This window comes from Bombus pyrosoma, linkage group LG14 (assembly GCF_014825855.1).
Source record: "Bombus pyrosoma isolate SC7728 linkage group LG14, ASM1482585v1, whole genome shotgun sequence".
Lineage (NCBI taxonomy): Eukaryota > Metazoa > Arthropoda > Insecta > Hymenoptera > Apidae > Bombus > Bombus pyrosoma.
Genome location: NC_057783.1, coordinates 1456994 through 1478579, shown reverse-complemented (window position 1 = coordinate 1478579; position 21586 = coordinate 1456994). Strand labels below are relative to the sequence as shown.

Here is a 21586-nt window from a genome sequence, read left to right as displayed (position 1 = left end):
GAACGTGAAATGTTAATTTAATGATAAAAATTTCTTTATCTAATAGATGTATTTTTAACGAATTGATAGAAAAAATAAATCGGACGTTTCGCAAGAACATTATTTATTTCAATTATATATTAATGTACATCGTGGTAACATTTTTACATATTTGTAATCGTACAGTTACATTAATCGCTGAACGATTATTACATATATAAATAAATAGCCCTTATTTATATTTAGCTTCATATCTGTACATAAAGTCATGTATACCATGTGCAAAGCATATATTTTATTTGCATACGAAAAGAAACATAATTGTGGAAGTAATTCAGATCTATTGGTATTCAGTTTTCTGCTATTTTTTATGTAATTATATTTACACAATTAAATGACAACTTCTGCATGATTAACTAAAAAAAAAAAGAAAAATGACAAGTTTCTCAGGGAATATGATTTTCTTTATTTTAAGAAAGTATAAATATTTCTTAATTTCATTCAAATTAATCGTTTTAAACATTAGTTTTTTACAATAGAGCATGATCGTGTTATTTTGTCACTAACGAGTTCTCAATTAAAATGTAACTTTACTTTCATAGCAGTATGTACTTTGAAATTCATTTTCTTAGAATTTATTGAAGAGTTATAGAGCTTTGTACATTGAATATTTTAAAGTCAAAAATTACAGTTTATGGTATATTTCAAAAGTTGTTGATTTGATCAATAATAAAAGGATAACGGGAATCTTGGGCTCTATAAAATGACATATAGTCGTTAACCGTGCAAAATATTCATTACTGTTTTTGAACAATATATTTTTGTAATTCAGATCAAAAGTATCGACAATATGTAATGTAATGTAAGTATCCGCATTAAAACAAGAAAGCGACACACTGAATAACAGTCTTTTTAATTTATTTCGTATCACTTACGCTAATAAATTATAATACTAAGAATTAAAGTATAATTAATATAAGTTAGTATCTGGATTTTTTAGATCAAGTGTGATAGAGAATGTACATTAAAGAATCTTCTATTAAATTCTTGTCGTCGTCGAGGAAAACTTATACTAGATATATTAGGTTAATGCATGTGATTGTTACTGTTCTTACGATTGAGACTTATTTTGATGTTCATAATTTACAAGTCTCTGACCAACAAGATATTTATCATTTTTTATATGTTCATAAAGCTTTTTGAACTGTCGAATTTGAAAGTAAATAACAATACATATTAAGTGTACTAATAACAGGAAAGGGTACAAATGTCTAGCAATTAGAATTTGTGTTTGTAGATTCGTGATTAAAAGTGGGATTATTCCGTAAGCTACAGCATAGGGAACAGCTAAAGCAAGACCGAAACAACATATTACCGGTGCTGCTAATTCTGTAACGATGAATTTCAAATCTATTTCCCTAATACCATCGTTGTATGCTCGTTCAATTGCAAGACGAATTCTCCAATCCGGTCCCATCATAATTATAGCGGTCGCTATTTTTGTGTACAATACACCTAGGGCCCAATCTTGCCAGATAAACAAAATAGGATTTTGTTCTAGCGGTACACGCAATGGTACAACAACGACTAGTTCAAGAAGAAGACCAAACAAAAGCGGTATTAGGCCAATAAGTAAGAAAAATGCTACTGATGCTTTAACACCTATGATCGCCCAATGTTTTATTCTATCTAAAAGAGCTCTTCGACCACGAGGCAACCAAGAAAATGCTAAGGCTAATCCTCTTGCTGCTGCCCAACATACGTACATTCCACAAGCTATGGTGTATAATTCATGTACTCGTCCAGATAAAGCAACTGCGGCTTCGTTGGTATCTGAAATATTAAAAACAACGCTATAATCAGAAGGATAATTTGGGAGGAAGTAGATATCCAAGTATGTCAACAGGAAAGATGAATAAGCATTTCATACTTTAAAAAGCGAACTTACCAGACCCACTTAAGGCAGGTGGTAATACTGGTGGAGATGGAGCCGGAGCTCCGACCATCCACAATGCCATAACTCTGCGTCCAAGCCAAACAGGGAGAATCATTGCAATTAAACTAGCGATAACAAGAGAAACGCAAACACAAAACAGAAGGCCAATTAGACGAGCAGGAAACCAGCGTGGTCTGATATATGGTTGGAAACCTGTTGGTCCTCCTCTTTGTAACAGCGCTTGATGCGCCGCTCCTAAATCAGGATGTTGCGGTTCCTCAATTACGGCCGGCCCTGGATCTTCAGTTTGTTCTCTTAAAAGATACGATTGGAGATCTAACATCCAGGCTACCACTCGACACCACCCTCTTATTAGGGCTTTTAACCATGTACGTGTATGAGATTGCTCCAATAAGGCAGGAAGAATAACTTGTAGTAATAGCAGTTCTAGAGACAATTCGCTGATCTAATTTAAAAATAAAGAAACAAATAAAGTAATACATCACAATTGTTAGTAAGAGGAATTTTTAATTTTCTCTTTTAACTAATAATTAACTTCTTACCTGAGCTTCGCTCTGAATAGTCACGGTATATGGCAAAAATCCTGGCCATGCCCATCTTAAGAGTTTCACAGGTAACCATAGCATTAATAAAATAGCAGTTCCAAATATCACTGCAGATGCTACGAGCCTTCTAACATGTCTTAAAATTGGAAGATGTATCATTTCTTGTATAGGAGAAAAGTCGGGATCATTTAAATTTCTTAAGAACCAAAGTACTCCTGGCCGTAACACTTCTCGTAATAACAGAATGAACGAAGCAAAGTAGTATATATAAATCATTCCCACCAACCAATGTAAGAACATCGAAGTACCAGGGGCTAGTTTAAACGAAGATTCTCTGTCTCGGAGTGTGGCGTCAAACATTGCTAATGAACAAATGTCTAACCACCAACCACAAACCAGAGGAAGTACTCCTATCTCAACGACCGAAAGTAAAGAAACCTTTACTATAACGTAACATAAGCCCAATAATCGTTGAGAACGTTGGAAACCTAAAGGTGCTGCTAATGTATGAAGGGCCACCAGCCCTACTCCAGTAACACAATAACCACATAATGTAGTTACTAATCCTTCAAAGTGTGAAGCAGCTGCATATTCTTGTAGATCTAGCAATGCTATTGCAAAACTACCGACATAGTATGGATAAAAAGCGAAAACCTGAAAATAAGAACATCGCATTTTGTACGACAAAAATTATTTCGTCTTATATTTACGATTTAAAACATATAAGCAAAACATACTATAATAAATAGCGTATTTAATGAAACGACCCAAAATACGTGTCCAAGAAAAACAAGGGATCCATCTAAGCCTAAAAGGCGCTCCCAAGTTAACTCCTCCGCGGGCCTATCCCACTCTAATGGATTCCAGTTTGCTTCCTCATCTTCTCCTTGAGCCTGACCCTGGGCTTGATCCCTCCACCCCTCTCCAACTCTCGCGTTTGCTTGTTCACCATCTATACCCAATTCGTCTCTAGGTGCTGCAGGTTGTTCTGCATCCCTTGGTGGAATCAGTGGTTCTACATTTCGAGGTACTACTACATGCGGTTCAACAGGTTGCTCTATTTGTTGATCAGCGCTTCTGGGAGCAGCGTGTGGCTCAATGTCTCTACCAATTCCCTCAACTTCATTGATTCTTTGATTATTTGGTAAATTATTTTCTTCTACCCTATGTCCTTCCACGTTTTCCACATTATCATTGTTTGGATTTTCTGGTAAAATTGGTGGTTCATCAGCAAAGGGTGGTACATTATTATTATCTTGAATTTCTTGTTGAAGAGCTCTTTGCTCTTGAAACTGTTGCATGGGAATCTCTAAGTTAGGTGGTGGATTGTCGACTGGAGGCAATTGTACATTATCTCGATCAAGCCAATCAGGACCACCAGCATGTAAAATTTGTTCTCTTAGCCATACTAAACCAATAAATGCAAACAGAGTACAAGTTACCACAAAGCATCCATGAAATACATCTGATGATATATTTTCAGCAGATAACATATCCATTGGTAATGACATTATCTGTGAACAAAAGATATGGATACTTCAGTTTTTGACATAAAGTATTAAAAATTTAGATATATTTTAAAGTTATAAGAAAGTATTTACTCGAACCAGGTCTAGAGGACCACTGAATAATGCCCTGTAAGTTCGGCAAGCTGTCAGTGGAACAACTCCTAACCATGCTATTGCAACCAAGGTATAATGTAACCAATATTTTACTGCTGTTACAATGTTGGAAAATAATCCCCCAATAACATCTCTTAACGGTAAACGACGTGGCATATCTGGGCTATAAATCGGTGTAAAAGAAAAGCGATATCCGCAAAGTTCACAATATTCTTTACGCGAATATCGCATCCATTGTACTAAACATTCCTGATGTATCCATTTAATACTGCCTGTGCAGATACAGGGATGAAAGAGAGGTCTATCAGCAAGACCTTCAGATCTACAAACTCTGCAGATGTCTGCTCCTGACATGTCCTCCGTCATGTTTGGTTTTGTTTAAAATAACAGATTGAAGTAACGATCAATTTTCTGAAAGGAAAATGTTTAAAAAATGGTATAGTAAAAATACAGAATATATATCTATTTCCTATATAACCAAATAATAATGGTTACAAGGTCGTATGCATAAATTATTTGTATTTGTATTTAAATTATTAAAATACAACCAAGAGGAGTTAAAAGTCGTGAAATTATTAAATGTGAAACATTAAGAAAGAACATTAAATGGTAAAATGACAGAGCAAAAATAAAAGACTACATCAAAAGTGCGGAATGTGTCACTGGGAATATTTAATATTAAACGTATAAAAAATTTTATTTTACAAAATTTAATCTAATTTCATAAACTGGATAATATTACTTACATAATAACATCGTTTACTTACTCATGCTCTGATAAAGATGCACAAAATCCAAAATTACTGTGCAAAATATTGAAAATGTCTACTGCTACTTCCAGTTCTTTTCTTCTTGCATCGACATACTTGCAACGTTTGCAATAAAAATGTTACTGTTCTTCCGAAACGATGTGTATTCTATCATTTTTAATCTGTTATAAATTACACATTCCAATACGTAAAGATTTCATTAAATTACGACAATCAATTTGACTGATACCTATTGAGTTGTACGCAATACGTTCTTTCAATAGGAATTATTAAGTGAAGAAGTTTCATACATTGCTTAACCAGCTGAAGTAGTCAAACAATGTTAAGGGCGGCAATTGAAAGTTGGTTTTGTTGTGTAAGTTGTATTTAATGTAATAAGAAAGAAACTCGACGAGTTTAATTAAAAAATAGGTAAATAAGATGACAGCTACACTTTTTATTTTAACACGATGATATCTTGTAAAGTTATTAAACACAATAATTTATAACCCCATTGGACTAAAAACCTACTGTACATATTACGTGATGTTATTTGTTACAAAGGTATTTAATACTGCAAAGTTAAGTTTATATGAATTAAAACAATATTATCAGATTTCTATAAGATTTAAAAGTTCTTTTACGGTTATGAAAGTTCTCAACGTTGCGGAAAAGAACGATGCCGCAAAAAGTATCGCGGGCTATTTGTCTCGTGGCTCTTCTAAACGGGTATTTGAAAAGTTACTTTAATTGAACTATATGACAAATGTACAAATTTTTTATATGAACAATATTTTTGCTTTATATTCTTTTTAGAGAGAAGGATTATCGCCATATAATAAAATTTATGAATTTAACTCACATCTATGGAATCAAAATTGCGAAATGATCATGACTTCTGTATCTGGTCATTTATTAAATTATGAGTTTGTTGGGGCATATCGTAAATGGCAAGGTTGTCATCCATTAAGTCTATTCGATGCACCTGTAATAAAGCAATGTTCGGAAGAGAATTCTATTAAGATTAAAAAAACCTTGGAAAGGGAAGTACAGAGATGTGGTGCGTTAATTATTTGGACTGATTGTGATCGTGAAGGAGAGAATATAGGTTTTGAAATTATTCAAGTCTGTCGTGCAATTAAGTCTAATATTCGTATATATAGGTATTTATCAAATATGTTATACATGAAATTGTATCTTCTTCCATGTAATAATATATATGTTATTTAATAGAGCAAAATTTTCTGAGATTACACAAGCATCTGTAAATAGAGCTCTTCAAAATTTATGTGAACCGGATAAAGCAATTAGTGATGCTGTTGATGTACGAAGTGAATTGGATCTAAGAATAGGTATTTAAAAAATATCTATAATAACATCATATATCTATGAACTTAAATGTAAGAGGAACAACATTGCAGGTGCTGCATTTACAAGATTTCAAACACTGAGACTGAAACAAGTATTTCCCAGGACTCTGGCTGATATGCTGATTAGTTATGGTAGCTGTCAGTTTCCTACATTAGGATTTGTAGTTGAAAGATTTTTAGCCATAAAAAGATTTAAGTCAGAACCATACTGGAAGATAAAAGTAATGGATATCCATGATAATATTTCTGTGGAATTTAGATGGTCAAGAGGAACACTATTTGAAAAATTGCCTTGTGAAGTATTTTTGGATATATGCTTGGAACAGCCTATGGCTACTGTTAAAAAAGTATTAAGTAAACCTAAGAATAAGTGGAGACCACTACCACTGGACACAATAGTAAGTAATAAAGTAGTAGTTTCAGTAAGAAAAGATACAATGCAATTTATTTAATTATGTTAAATATATCTAGGAGCTCGAAAAGCAAGGCTCTCGTAAACTTCATTTAAGCGCGAAGGACACTATGAGAATTGCGGAAAAATTATATACTCAAGGTTTGATTAGTTACCCACGTACAGAAACAAATATATTTCCAAAAGAATTGAATTTAGCCCCATTGGTGAATCAACAAGTAAACAATTCGGCATGGGGCAATTTTGCACAGCAATTATTAGAAAAGGGATTGACTCCTAGACAAGGCAAGAAAAGCGATCAAGCACATCCTCCAATACATCCAATAAAATATGCTGATGGTTTAAATGGTATGCACACAAATTTAACACTTATTAAATACTTATTGACGAAAGATATTCTGCCGTTAATTTATGATAAATTATTTAACGACAGGCAATGAGGCTAAAGTTTATGAATTTGTGGTTCGACACTTTTTGGCTTGTTTATCATGTGATGCGGTAGGCCAAGAAACAACGGTAGAGATCGATATAGCTGGTGAAAAATTTGCTGCTAATGGTCTACAAATTATTGAAAAGAATTATTTAAATGTGTACATATATGAAAAATGGAACGACAAAGAAATTCATGTATATCAAGAAGGACAAGTTTTCCAACCAACCAGCATAGATATGGTAGAGGAAAAAACATGTCCCCCACAATTGTTGACTGAAGCTGATTTGATCAGTTTGATGGATAAGTACGGTATCGGTACCGATGCTACTCATGCAGAGCATATAGATACAATAAAGTCGCGTCATTACGTGGGTTTGATAGATGAAAAGCATCTAATACCTGGAAAACTTGGGATTGGATTGGTAATGGGTTATGATAATATGGGATTTGAAATGTCAAAACCGAATTTAAGAGCTGAACTTGAAAAGGATCTTAAATTGTACGTCGATCTTTTATTTCCTTTTTAACAACAGAAAGAACATCTGAATATTTTAATCGAATTTTAATTGTTTACATTTGCGTCTAGGATATGTGATCGACAAAAAAATCCGAAAGATGTTTTGGAAATTCAACTAAAGAAATATCGTGATCTATTTAAACTAACGGTAGAACGTGCTAATCTAATCGATATTGCTTTAGCCGAATACCTCGATGAACGACCGAGTAATACACAGGTAGAAATTAGTCATCCACCTCAAGGAATTATCTTTAAGTGTCCGAAATGCAACTCGGATATGATCCTTAAAGACAGAAAGCAAGGCACAGGAAAGTATATTGGTTGCATGTCGTTTCCAACATGTAATAATGTAATTTGGTTCCCTCAAACTATTGAACATGTCGAAGTTTTGGATGAAGTTTGTTCAGAAGTAAACATTATATGTTACACAATACTTATAATTATTATATGATATATTATAATATCCATATAATTAAAATTATTATTTTTAGTGTATAGGAAATATTCGTAAATTAAAATTTAAACTATTGAGAAACGCTTTCCCCATTTATGGTACTGATTATACAACTTGCATAGGTGGTTGTGATCCTATGTTTAACGAAATATTAAATATAAAGAACGAATGTATTAAAAGTCAAGATTCTGGTTACCACAGTACATTTAACAGGACTATTGTCTCAAATTCATCTTCAATAAGGAACACTGTAACTCATCCATCTTCAAATGCTGAAAACAGGAGTTTATCTGAAAACAACGCATCTATAGGGTCCATGCGAAATGAGAACGATGATCGTTATACAAGCAGATCAAGAAATGTTAAAAGACAAAATGTTTCAAAGAATAATACATGGATCGATGCTAATAATGTCAATTCTTCAAATAATGATCAAAGGTTGATTAGAAATGAACAAAAAACATGGGGTAACATCGATGACGATGCTATTATTATGTGTAATTGCCATGAAAATGCGATTCGATTAACAGTAAAGAAAGAAGGACCAAATCATGGTACAGGCGCCTTAGACACTGATGAAAGATTTTTCATTAAATATGACTTATTATAACGTTGTTTCACGACATTTTAGGAAGGATATTTTACAAATGTGCAAAGCGTCAAAATAGTTGTAACTTTTTTCTTTGGGCATCAGAAGACAATACACAGCAAATGCAAAATAATACAAATAGTAGTTCGAACCAGATGTTCATTGCCAGTACAAGCACTAGATCAAGTGTTCATGTTAATAATTATCGAGATGTTCCTACGTCGTCACACAATGATATTAAATGTCATTGTAATCAAAACGCAATACAGTAAGCAAATATGTAACTAAAGATTTTTGACATTTTTAATACCTAGAAAAGATCATTATTTGTATATGGATTGTAGGCGGATTGTACAGAAAGATGGTCCAAATAAAGGACGTCCTTTTTACTCATGCCCTAAGAGTATAAACGAATCTTGCAAATTCTTTCAATGGGCGGATGAAAACGGTGGAAATACATATAATGCGTCTGGAGGACAAAATAAAGGAACATTTAGAGAAGAGAAAAATTTATCAAAAAGACGTCACATTGCTACTGGTAAAAGAAAGTGTGGAATCTGCGGTACAGAAGGTTTGTGTTTTATTGTGTATAATCTTCTGATGTGGAATGTATTATTTACGTTATGGTATATGATTTTATTGTTAGGACATACAAGAAGGACTTGTCCCGAGAATGCAATGGATTAAAAGAGGAGAGTGTATGATGTCAGTACAAATACAAAAACTCAGCATAATGACAGAAATGTAATTGTCTTTTATATTCCATATGATCACTTTCTAAAATATACAACGTCCTTTAGAATATTATAACATAAATATACATGTATATATATAAATTAAGAGCAGAGTGATTAAGTACAAGATTATAGTTGAATATATATGAATATATACTATATATGTACAAATGTATAAATTAATAATAAATTAAGTACAAGATTTCAAATACATCATACAAGATACATCATATATAGCTATATGAACACATTTGTTTAATTCGATATGTAAAAGAAAGGATGAATTATGATAATGTGCTCTTTATATCAAGAATCTCTGTTCTTGTTGTATGGTAATTTCTGTTTTAGTCTATCTAGTTCTTCCTTCTGTGAATAATATTCTGCTGTTGTTTGTGTCAACTGTAAAAAATGAAATAAAACAAATGGTAATTTTTATATGAAAATAAGATGTTAGATACTGTATTAAATATTATGTATTTTAATAAGGAACAAAGTATTAATAACCATATCAAGAAGTACTTCAAATTTTAGCTTTAATAAGTTGTTTTCATCTTCCAATCTTTTTACTTCCTTTTTTAATTTCTCATTTTCTTTGTACGTGCTTCCGATTTTACCAGATTCTGAAACAATATAAGTTCCGTATCGTATTAACAGATCGCTTAAAAAATATTTTTCATTGTAAATTTACCTGGGATCCACGAACCAGATTCAAAGACAGTTTCTTGGTCTCCTAATTTTAAATGTATAGGACCAACATTAGGTCCCAGTTCCTTTTCTATACGTTTCGGACTGAAATCTTTGTTCGCTAAGAAAACTCCTACTTTTCTTGTAGGGGTCTTTTTGGGGGAGAATTTATTTGAAAACAATGGCATTGCGTATATGTACCAATGATACGATGACGTGACAATGATTTATCTAAATGCGAAGGTTAAATATCAATCTGATGTTGGTATTTCAATTGAAATACTGACTTGAAAAAAAGGACAGATTTTATCTTATTATTTTATTTCAAACTTAAAAAAATTTACTTTTCTAAGCACATTGTATTAAAAACTTAATAACCATAGCTTCATTAACGAAAGGAAAATGTAGCATAGAAGATAGCAAATAATATGTATATATATGTTGCGATAATTATAGTATTATACTATTTTAGTTGACAGAGTATTGTGGTAATCGTGATTGTACTATCTGCATCAAATTTTCGTATTCGTAACATACAATTAGGGTATTATGTATTATAGGCGATACGTTAGCAGTGTTTCAAAAATTTTTGTTTATATTGACACCGTTTAGACCATTTCATACTTATGCTCGTTATTGAATCGAAGTGAGATTGACTACTGCGGGGCATTTTTTACGTGTTTTTCCCAGCGTTGACGACACACCATAATCACGGTTTCGAAGAAATGATCATTGCGATTTTATATAACTTGTTAATTCGTTTGATTATACTGATAGTCAGTTAAGAAGGTGTAGTGACAGTTTTCATTGATAACCTAAATTATCCATCATGACTTGGCTTGGAACGATCGCTAGCAACGTTCTTCGGAATATCGTATTCCAGGATATACCGCCGAACATAGTTCAAGAAGTCAAGCCTGAAAATTATAGTAATCGACATATTGAATGCCGCGAGGATGGTATCGTACTTTATGGTCCAGGTGAAAATGAAAGAAAATATGAAATTGTTCTTCATAGGCCTTGTACAGAAACATTGCATCAAGCATATAGGTAGGTATCTTCATATACGTTGCTTTCTTTTTTCTACTATAGGTGATGTAGTATGAAAGTTATTTATATATTATTTATTATTTCAAATAATTAAAATTTATTGTTTCAGTTTATATAGATCAGAAGATAATGCAGATATCGCAACACGTTTTATTGTGTATAAGGATAAGGTTCCAGTACTTGTTCAAATTTGTCGCGAGGTAATTATTTCCAAAATTTCATGATTTTTTGCAATCTGTGTAGAAACCATGATTACCAGTAATTTATTTATACAGATGTGTAATGTGAATAAGATACAGAAATTATGTGATACTTTGATGGAACATCCGACATGGACATTGGCACATTTGGCAGCTCATTTTGCTCTTTATAATGCCTTTACCCATGCTGATGTAAATAGTCAGTTGAACAGTGGAGATACAGAAACAGGGGTGTCTCCATTGCAAGTTGCGGTGCAAACAAATAATCTGCGTACAGTGCAAATGTTGATTGAAGCTAAAAGTTCATTGGAGCATCTGGATTATAGCGCAAATACCGTCTATCATTATGCAGCCAAATCTACTAAAGAAATAATTTTAGCCCTTGGAGGTGATCTTCCAAACAGTTTAAATAGTCGTAACAGTAATGGACATACACCGATGCATGTCGCTTGTTTGAATAATAAGCCCGAATGCGTTAAAGCTCTTCTTTTAATTGGAGCGGATGTGAACATCCCTGCTGCCGAGGGTGAACCTTCTAGTCCTAGTTACGTAGGAGATTTCTTGCACAGTAAACCAAATGTTCTTCATGCCGATGACATGAAATTTGGCGGTACGCCATTGCATTGGTCACTGAGCAGGGAGGTGATTAATGCTCTAATAGAAAGTAACTGCGATATAGATGCTTTGAATTTCGACGGCCGTACGGCGTTACACATCATGGCAATGAGGAAACGATTATCATGCGTAGTGGCTTTGTTAAGTCATATGTGTTCTGTAAATATCGTCGACAAGGATGGCAATACTCCGCTGCATTTAGCGGTTTCCGATGGTACAGTGGCAATAGTGCAATCGCTGATCGCTTTCGGAGCAGACATTGATGCAAAAAATTGGAAGTCGGAAACGTCACGGCATCGTGTGAATATCGATAACAACGAGGGTCAGAAAATTTTGTATATTCTAGATGCGGTAGGCGCTAAACGTTGTCCACCAGAAATGTCAGATTGTAGCAAAGGCTGCAAGTTTAACGAAAATTATAATGGTCTCGCACCGCAGCAACCACCAAGGGCTGTACCGCGTACAGTGTTGGATCAAATGTTACATGTTTCTGGGATGGACAAGATGGCTATGCAAGAAAACCAGAAAATAAAAGGTGGTCGACTTCTTTGTCTAGATGGAGGAGGAATTCGTGGTTTAGTTCTTGTACAAATGTTATTGGAGATCGAATCGATCCTGCAGAAACCTATCGTAGAGTGCTTCGACTGGATCGCGGGCACTTCTACAGGTGGAATCTTGACTCTTGGTCTAGCTGCTGGCAAGTCCTTACGAGAATGTCAGGCACTGTATTTCCGCATGAAAGAGGAAGCTTTCGTCGGTAATCGTCCGTACAACAGCGACGGTTTAGAGAAAGTATTAAAAGATTGCCTAGGTGTTAATACGGTGATGTCGGATATCAAGAAACCCAAGATAATGATCACTGCTGTATTGGCTGATAGAAAGCCTGTCGACCTTTATTTGTTTCGTAATTACGATGCACCTAGTACGCTACTCGAGCATCCAGAGACCTCGATGTCTCTCGCTTCGTCATCGAGCGAACAATTGCTTTGGCACGCAGCGAGAGCAACCGGGGCAGCTCCATCGTATTTTCGAGCTTTCGGCAAATTTCTGGATGGTGGATTGATAGCGAATAACCCGACTTTGGATGCCATGACTGAAATTCATGAATACAATCTCGCTTTAAAGGCTTCTGGATGCGGAGAGAATGCGGTCCCCTTGTCTTTGGTCGTTTCTCTTGGCACTGGTCTGATACCTTCTAGTCCATTGAAAGATATCGACATATTTCGGCCTGATAGTTTATGGGATACCGCAAAGTTTGCGATGGGAATATCGGTCCTCGCGGTACTATTGGTGGATCAAGCAACAGCAAGCGACGGAAGGATCGTTGATCGTGCCAGAAATTGGTGTTCCATGATCGGAGTGCCTTACTACAGGTTTAATCCTCAACTATCCCAGGATATCGCCATGGATGAAAAAAGCGACGAGATTTTGGCTGAAATGATATGGAGCGCTAAAGCGTTTATGTATGCCAATAGGGATCAAATAAATGAATTAGCTGCTGTGATAAATCGCGACCTCTAAGTCTGTACAGATTCGTGAGAATCAAATATGTACGAGTTGCTGATTTCTTCGTGAACATACACGTATGCTTGTACTGCTCCCACTCGAAAGTACGGATCTGTCTCTTTTGTCCTCCATTTCTCTTTCTTTCGTTTTCTACCTTATTAATTATGTTATTTGATTGTTTGTTAATGTTTTGTACATACATACAATTGCTGTTGAGGATTTCGACGATTAAGAATTATTTAGGAAATTTTGTATCGAAGCAAACTTACTAGTCGGCCCGTGATATTTGTAATCGACGAAGTAGCGCACAATTTATTATTTCTTTCTGCTTTCTATTTCAATTTTCATTTCTAGATTTAATTTATTTACACACACACACACACACACACACACACACACACACACACATGTATGTATAAAATATAAAGTAGCGCGTGTGCTCGATAGGTGAATGTAGGATTGATGGCGGTTTTAGCAATGATGGTGGTATATGATAGACTGCGGATGTTTATGCATTTTTGTGAAATTTAAAGATGCAAAAATATCGAGAATAAATATAATACTCAAATATGTGTAAAATATCTAAATTAGAATTCTCATTAGGATACTTAGTAGGCGAAAGAATCTCTGTTTAGAATCTGCTTCGTTGTATTTATAAAAATTTGAATCGGCATAAATATTCGCAATCTACTAATAAATAATAGAGAGTGAATTATATTGTACATATAGGCAACACGTATTTCTTGATCAAACTAGACGCTGACAAGATATTTATTCGTTTATTTATTTATTTATTTTATCGCATTGTTGCCAAAAAAAAAAAATAAATAGCAAAGAAAGAAAAAACAGTACTAAGCGGTCTAACAAACTATCGATGCCCACACACTGGCGCGCACGCTCATCTCGGGCGCAGAATTACGCGAACGAATAAAACCAGGGACCATGATTATTGTTGTAACCGAAATTAAGAAAGTTATGGTATAAGAATTCGTATCTTATTCTAAATGAGTTTGGTCAGGACTAATTATTATTATAAATGATTAAAATTTTTTTATTGTTAAGAAAGAAAGGTTCCGTCATTGATAATGGTCATAGATGATAAAAAAAAAAAAAAATCTGCGTTACCAGTAATGATTACCAGTAACTGAAAAATGTTCTCATCGCCCATAACGATCACCTATAATCTAAAATAATTTCTGTCACCGATGATGATCATCGATAACAAAAAAAAAAAAAATGTTAATCATTTATAATAGTTATTCGTAATTAGAATACCTGAATGTTACTGATTTTAAATCATTTAATCTGTTAAAAATTTTTTGTTCAAGCAAAAATTCATTTTTTCTCAATGACCTTTTCCGTAAAAGTGTAGAAAACAAGTGTTATTTTCGGTCCCTGAATAAAACACATCGCACGAGAGCGATTTATCGAGGACCCATGTAATAAGGCGGTTGCGTCATAGACGCGGAAATATACGGATAGAAAGAATGGGTCGAAACTCCCTGCGTTTGGTATTCGTTCTCCTCGTGCACCGTGTATCCCTCTGGAGCGGAGTAATACTGGCTGTGTACGCACGCGTATGATTTGCCCGGGCTGGTAACATCCGCGGGATATTTTAAGGGATTCTCCGGGTATTTGGGTAGATCGTAAGGCTTCGTTTGCAACTCGGAATACTTTGGAATCGTCTCGTGATATTTTGCAGCGGCAGATACCTCGTGATACTTGACCGTCTCGTAGCACTTGGCGTCCACGTAGCTTTTCGCCGCTACGTTCGATTCGTATCTGATACCGTCGTACGGTTTGCTTTCTACGATCGAATGATCGACCGGGTATTTGCTCGTGTCGGCGGACCAAACCGACCTCGACAGATCGTAGCTGGTTTTGCTATCGTGGTAAGTCGGTCTGTCGTACGTTTTGATCCCGGTATCTGGATATAGGCGAGGATAAGTGCAGTCGGACGAGTTGGTAGAGTCTAGAGACGTGCCTGGAGAGGACAAAGTAGCTCGATGCATCACGATGCCCATTTGTTCCTCCGATTTTGGTTTCCGTCGACGCGGCTGATACTGCAATTGGCATTTTACGATTTAACTTTAGGCGGCGGACTAAACTGGAACGATCGTTGTTAGAACGATCGTCGACAGTCACCTTGTAATGCGGATGTTGCTTTTTGTGCGCGTTCCTCAGTCTCTCAGCTTCCTCTATGAACGGTTGTTTCTCACCGTCGCTTAGGATTCTGTTACATTCGCTAGAGTTAACCTTCGATTCGCGACACTACGATGTACGGTAATTTATATAGATAATGTCAGCTCGAAATACCTCCACAGTTTTCCTAACGTTTTCGAAAGTTCGGCGTTGTGAAGCTGCGGATATTGATCCGCCAATCTGCGTCTAGCCGCTTGAGCCCAAACCATAAACGCGTTCATCGGACGTTTCACGTGAGCGCTTCTTCGTCCTCCTGCGCGAGAAGTGACCGGAAGCAGGGTCCAGTCGTAGCCTGGAAAAGACGAAGATAGTTCTTTGGAATATTTTTCATCGCGAATATCACGTACACCGCCGGCCATAAATATTAGTATTATTTAATGTTGCGAACGTAATACCTGAACAACGACAATGCTGATCTAGGGTAAATTTTCTGATGTCACGAATGGTAGAAGACCATGAGTTTGGTGAATGCTAAGAAGAAGAGGGAACGGTATCGTGTTTAGTGGGAATTTGTGTAGCCGGAAGTTGCGTAGCCTATCTTTGCGCGGAATTGAATCGTAAAGGAACGGGAGAGATAAAACGACACCTGTTTCCCTTGAAATAATCTTAATCTCTGGTTGGCCAAACCCTTAATACTCTTAGCGCGTGTTCCCCCTTGCCTCATTTTTGTTTTCTTTCGTATATTTCTCGTAACGATCATTCATAGTGCATGAACGAACGCAGCATCAGACAGAAAAGTTTTACGAGTTGCAAACGAACGAGAAGTTCCGAACGTGGTGGTCTTTATCTATCGATCGTTCGTTCGCATTAAGAGACTAATTATTATTACCGACTTCCTCTCGGTATCCCCCTACGAACGATTCGCCGGCTAAAGAAAGGTTATTTGGGTCGCCTCGAGTTTTCCATTCCAAGAAATCTCATCGTATATCCGATACACATCCTATATATTCCGTGAACATGCTTCGTTCATCGTCTCATCGGTCGCGTGCCATTTTCTTTGTATCAACGGTACACGTACTTATCGTTAGCGGACATTTGCGGATATTTGTGGCAAAGTAGAGTCATTTGAGTCGTCTAAACTTGAACGTCTTAAAATTCAACCTTGAACTTTGCACGGAATAGTCAAACTTATTGTTAGGCCGCGGATTCTATTCTGTACATGTTCAGATTTCTTTCATACGCATAACGTATATTCATGAAAACTTGTTATAAATGTCCAGATACTGTGGTAAGCGATTATACGTGCAATTCGATCCGCCAGAAAGAAAGAAGAATATCAAGCACCGAGACATTTATTTCGAATCGCTGCATCGGTGATCGTTAACGAGGGAAGGAAGTAGGAAGATAGGAAGGAAGGTTGAGGAGAAGGAAGATGCACGTGTTGAAATGTCACCACGAACATCCGAACTGTGAAGAGCGTGGATTTTATGGTAGCTAATTACCATAAGGACACGGTTCACCGATGCGGTCTCTCTGTCGGCTCCTTTAACGTTCGCTGGAGGTCCTCTCGCTACTGTCTTCACCGATAGCAACCAGGACGACAATTTTCATGGAAATTCGGCAGGGCTTACACCCTAGAAAGCGACGGGAATAGAAAAAGTTTCGCGTGAAGAATATACACACGACTTGGGAACGAACGAGTTTCGTTTCTAATCGCGCGTGTTCGACTGTGTTCTTCCTCGAAGCGCACCCAACGAAACGGCAGCAACAGCGAACGTTTATCGGCGATGGTCGTCGAGAACGTTTTCGAGGAAAATCGCGCGTTTAGTTTGAACGTTCTCGAGATTGAGAGGGGAAACACGTGCTTTCGAAGTACGCACAGATAGTAGAGATAGGGAAGCTACAAGTGGAGTGGAATTGATTAATCGAGCGAAAGAGGAGGAGATTGGCCGAGAACTTTCGTACTTTTCCAAAGGATGAATGGCTCCACAGGGGAGACGAAGAATATGGTTCATAATAAGGGATTGTAGGCCGCTGAATGAACCGGTGTGCTTTGGTATCTTGCTTGTCAATGCCGACCTGTCGTCCACTCTTGCTACATTAACTACTGTACAAATCAGCTCCCATTACCACGAGGATAGTCTCGTTAACAAGTGAGGATACCGTTGAACGCATCGTCACCTTCGGTGATTGACGAGAACGTTTGGTTTCCCATGTTCCGAATCGATCGATCGATTAAATTGCAATTTTATCGCTTCCTCCGTGATATTGTGCGCAGATATCGTTGTGCAGTTGATATAAGGCGATCAGGAGCGTTTCGCGCAACGTTTTCCGATTACAGGCTGTATCGAGTAACTATGCTACTTGTATCGAGTAACTACTTCTTCTATTCGGGTTGGTTACGCGATGATTTAAAGACGAATGAAACGGTTGGACGATTAGAGAACGATGGATTCGACGTGTCTCGTCCGAGGACGCGTATTCTGCCTCTTCGAAACACGTTCGGGGAACACAGAGTTCCAACGAGACGCCTCGTAAATCACGTCGGGCACCCATTACTACTGCTCTTCTTGGTCCCCACCTTCTCCCGTGTTCTGTCTGAGGTACCCTTTCGAGTCGATGTCTCAGATTTAATTTCGTACTAACATAATTAGTGTCGGTGGCAAACGTTCAGCGGTTTCGCTCTGTTCGCAGCACCTGCCGCTCGAATCTTCCTCGAAATCGTCTTTTCGCGCTCCTCGATCCTCGGTTCTCCGTGTCGCTCCTCCTTCTTTCCTACCTCTTCCATCATGCTCGCCCATATTTTCCCTCCATCCGGCTACGATATCACGGGGATAAATCTGAGGAGCCGAGTTCCATCGCCAATTAAAGTGTCCTTAGACGCGAGACCCGTTCGGGATACTTGCAACCCTGTACGACACGGTCGACAACGGAAAAAGACAAATTCCCGCTTTACGCTTGATACTTCCAAAACTAGCTTCGCCCGACCTGTATCGACTCCGACGGTACCCAGTGCTATTTCTCAGATTACGTGGACGTAGGAAAGCGAGGAGAGGAATGAGCGCGCAAGAAACGAAAAACGTGGAACATTCTTAACTCTAATAAAGAATCGTCGAATCTTTCAAGACGAGAGAAGCGAACCTTGAAGTAGCTTGCCCACTGCATCGTCCAGAGAACTGGTGCATTGCTCGTTGCCGCATTGTTCGCTGCTCGACGGTCCAGCTTCCGTTTCCGTCGCAGCAGACGATAAACCGCCACCTTGGTGGGCTTCCATCTTCCTGGATGTTATTTCCAATTACTTATCGTAGATATTCACATTCGTAACACGGACGATCTTCTTCCTCGTCGAACGAACGTCCCTTTTCTTTCTCTTTTTGTAGATAGCACGACCAGTCGCGTTCGACAGCGAGCAACGACTTTCACCGAAACGTCGAACTTATCGGCCCGCCTGCCGCTCTATCCTGCGCACACTGTTCTTTCTTCACGTAAAACGCGTCGTCGAGAGGCGCATCGTAAAGAACCGAGGAAAACGAAGAAAAGAACCGAGTAATTAATCCGAGGTTATCGTGCCGTGATTTATCATAAACAGACCCTTGTCCCTCCTGGTAGTCCGTATATCGGCGTCGCATCGATTTCCGCCACTCTCTCAGCGACCGGCCCTTCTTCTTATCTCGCTCGATAAATATCGTTTACGGGTTTTGGTACGTTCGCGACTCGATTTATTCTTTTCCTTGGTTCGCACTCCGACCGTTGATTACTCGTCATCCGTATAACAACGATCTCTGTATTGAGTTCAAATTCTTTAAGACGCGTTTCTAATTGTCTTAATCCGATTATAAAAAAAATGGCATAGAAAATATCACCCGCGGCGGTTCAAGGAAACTCCGATAGCTAACTGACTGACTGGCTGACTAGAGAAGAAAGACGAACACGGATCGACGAGGATGTGAAGGTTCATTCAGGGAGCGAGCACCACACAGGTTGGTCCGTACGAAAGAGGCAGAAACGATGAGCACACGTCTGGCACACGCACCAAACGTTGGATGGTAGATCGCGGAGGCGGTTCCGTGGACCACCTCTGCATCTGGTGGGGGATATCTAGGATCTTGTTCCTTTTCTGTTCTTCTTCTCGACTCGGCTCCTCGACTTCTCTCGGATCCTTCGTGTGTCCATCCTGTCTTCGAAAATCATTCGCTATGATTCGCTTGCTTTTCGAATGCCACGTTTTTCGAAGCGCCTCGTTGTTCGACCGAATTAGAACTTTTTCCCGTTTATCGTAACGCTCGTGAAAACCTAGTCGCATCGGCTTTCCGTTGCGATTCTTCTTCCGCAACAAAGTCGCTCGTTTTCGAACAAATTCGATCGTCATGCGAACAAATAGACCTCTCTATCTCTCTGTCTCTCTCTTTCTATCTCTCTCTCTCTCTCTCTCTCTCTAGATGAAAATAATCGCATTTGCAAATTTCCTTGTCCCGTGACTGAGTTAGCAGTTCCCCGCGAGCCATATAATTAGATCACTGCGAACGTGACTTTACGTTCTCGCGAGTCACATCGGGAAAAAGAAGGATCATCGGGAGGAGAAATAGTCGAACAGGGAGAATGCGAGGGCATAAATTCAGGAGCGAGTTGAAGCTTCTTCTTTTCGTTGCGCTGGTGCACAGGAATCATCGGTTGACAGTCTGCATCTTTCTGGCGAGCCTAATTATACAACGAATTTAATGAATGAGTGAGCTAGCAAAGACAGTGGCCCATACATGAGCATATATAAACCACGGTCAATGCCGTGTAGCGGCTTTTGTGCGAGATCAAAGGAGGCATCTTGCTCGCACTTTGCAGGATTAACTTGCTGGTGGTGCGTAAACGCGCACTCAGACCCTCGGAAATGCTCGAGACACTTGGGCGGATTACGGATTGCTACGGTTTTTATCCCAATGTCGACGCGAGTCTATCGCGAGGGAAACGCGCGCTCTGCTGCCGCCTAACGAACGAGCCGAGCAATTTTTCTTTCTCTTTTTACGCAACACGTAGTCCCAAAGGGAAAGAATATAGCGAAATCGTAGAACGAAGCCGCGCTAACTAGGCTGATCGATCGATCTGGCCACGTCTATAATCGTACGCATTCCGCCTGTACGTAAATACGCACCTGCGTCTCTTTGTTTCAATAATTCTCTATTACATCGAACACTTTTATATACGTTTTCTAACCACCTGCCTTTCCCAACCGCTGTATATACTTCGGCTTTGGATACGTTTACCGCGTACAAAGAATTTCGTTCAATGCCGTAGTTGTCCGCTGGTATACAGATCCTGTGCGTAGGGTCTGTAATGAGAAACTTGGACGAACGAGATGGTGTTCCGAAAACTCTAGTACGTCAAGCAGGAATATTAAAATTCATCAATACAGTGTTATGTGGTTCGACCATTGACACCTTTGCAAAGAAGATGCAAGTTCGTTGCAATCTTTTTGATTTCAAAAGTGCGCGTCTATGTTCAATCTGTGCGTTAGGTATAAAGACGCTTATACTATCAATGTATCTTTATCTAAGAATTGACATTCGACGAATTGATTACGTACAATTCTGTACGAGGCACAAGATCCCTGATACTTTTCATTTTTATCGATTATCGACTCTGACCACTGTTTGATTTTACGATCTTGTTATAATATCCTTTTGACGAGGAGTACGAGTCTCGTTCGTGAAACAAAGTCGGGTCGGCCTGTTTTCGTACGGAAACGAGTTTGTTCGTTCCGTCCTGGAGCATCGTTGCTTACCAATCGTTCGTCGCACCAATCGTACGTTCTCGATCTCTGGTGCACGCGCGGCATTACGCGTTGCAACCGAATCGCGATTCAAATTTAGCCAACCGCGAACAATAATATTGATTTCAGCAAGCCGGAATTTTGCTCTTCCTGGGATAAACATCCCGAAGCGCACGTGGCGTCAATATGTGCTTTCGTTCTCTCTGGGTGTACGCGAAGGAGAATTCGTTTCAGGGCCGTTCAGGGAAACACGCGCTACGATTTCGA

At 38.0% G+C, this 21586-nt stretch overlaps 5 protein-coding genes across 14 annotated transcripts in view; 2 read left to right on the top strand and 3 right to left on the bottom strand.

Moving 5' to 3' along the window:
- Positions 1 to 86: 86 nt before the first annotated feature.
- On the bottom strand, positions 87 to 5092 carry LOC122575108 (E3 ubiquitin-protein ligase MARCHF6). Of its 2 annotated transcripts, none has more exons than XM_043743589.1 (6): positions 4871 to 5092; positions 4083 to 4514; positions 3219 to 3995; positions 2479 to 3135; positions 1928 to 2381; positions 87 to 1812 (listed from the first exon to the last, which is right to left on the bottom strand). In XM_043743589.1, the coding sequence occupies exons 2-6, from the start codon at positions 4467 to 4469 to the stop codon at positions 1091 to 1093; spliced, it is 2997 nt and encodes a 998-aa protein (XP_043599524.1). In that variant the 5' UTR covers positions 4470 to 4514; positions 4871 to 5092; the 3' UTR covers positions 87 to 1090. The 2 variants fall into 2 exon arrangements, with proteins under 2 accessions (XP_043599524.1, XP_043599525.1); XM_043743590.1 differs by having other exon boundaries at positions 4089 to 4514.
- A 52-nt stretch (positions 5093 to 5144) lies between these two features.
- LOC122575106 (DNA topoisomerase 3-alpha) lies at positions 5145 to 9415 on the top strand. 4 transcript variants are annotated; one of them, XM_043743585.1, is made up of 12 exons: positions 5175 to 5284; positions 5417 to 5581; positions 5669 to 6015; positions 6086 to 6204; positions 6274 to 6620; positions 6694 to 6982; positions 7068 to 7566; positions 7654 to 7993; positions 8076 to 8592; positions 8670 to 8895; positions 8972 to 9198; positions 9274 to 9415. In XM_043743585.1, exons 2-12 carry the CDS (start codon positions 5501 to 5503, stop codon positions 9312 to 9314), a joined length of 3033 nt encoding a protein of 1010 aa, XP_043599520.1. In that variant the 5' UTR covers positions 5175 to 5284; positions 5417 to 5500; the 3' UTR covers positions 9315 to 9415. The 4 variants fall into 4 exon arrangements, with proteins under 4 accessions (XP_043599521.1, XP_043599520.1, XP_043599519.1 ...); XM_043743586.1 differs by lacking the exon at positions 5417 to 5581 and having other exon boundaries at positions 5145 to 5228; XM_043743584.1 differs by having other exon boundaries at positions 5192 to 5581.
- Positions 9416 to 9618: 203 nt separating this feature from the next.
- LOC122575116 (protein chibby homolog 1) lies at positions 9619 to 10249 on the bottom strand. Its single transcript, XM_043743640.1, has 3 exons — positions 10050 to 10249; positions 9866 to 9981; positions 9619 to 9760 (listed from the first exon to the last, which is right to left on the bottom strand). The coding sequence occupies exons 1-3, from the start codon at positions 10231 to 10233 to the stop codon at positions 9668 to 9670; spliced, it is 393 nt and encodes a 130-aa protein (XP_043599575.1). The 5' UTR covers positions 10234 to 10249; the 3' UTR covers positions 9619 to 9667.
- A 613-nt stretch (positions 10250 to 10862) lies between these two features.
- Positions 10863 to 14267, top strand: LOC122575109 (85/88 kDa calcium-independent phospholipase A2). The gene is made up of 3 exons (XM_043743591.1): positions 10863 to 11095; positions 11205 to 11295; positions 11371 to 14267. The coding sequence occupies exons 1-3, from the start codon at positions 10875 to 10877 to the stop codon at positions 13429 to 13431; spliced, it is 2373 nt and encodes a 790-aa protein (XP_043599526.1). The 5' UTR covers positions 10863 to 10874; the 3' UTR covers positions 13432 to 14267.
- Positions 13792 to 21586, bottom strand: part of LOC122575113 (transcription factor SOX-10-like) — a 59459-nt gene continuing 51664 nt past the window's right edge. For 3 of the 6 annotated variants that reach the window (XM_043743601.1, XM_043743603.1, XM_043743602.1), the window contains exons 2-4: positions 15733 to 15910; positions 15562 to 15649; positions 13792 to 15479 (exon numbers count right to left, since the gene is read on the bottom strand). In XM_043743601.1, the coding sequence (XP_043599536.1) occupies positions 14841 to 15479; positions 15562 to 15649; positions 15733 to 15839 (834 nt within the window). In that variant the 5' untranslated portion in view covers positions 15840 to 15910 and the 3' untranslated portion in view covers positions 13792 to 14840. Of the gene's footprint in view, positions 15480 to 15561; positions 15650 to 15732; positions 15911 to 16013; positions 16090 to 17060; positions 18833 to 21586 lie in introns of those variants that run through there. The other 3 variants (XM_043743599.1, XM_043743598.1, XM_043743600.1) reach the window with 3 other exon arrangements.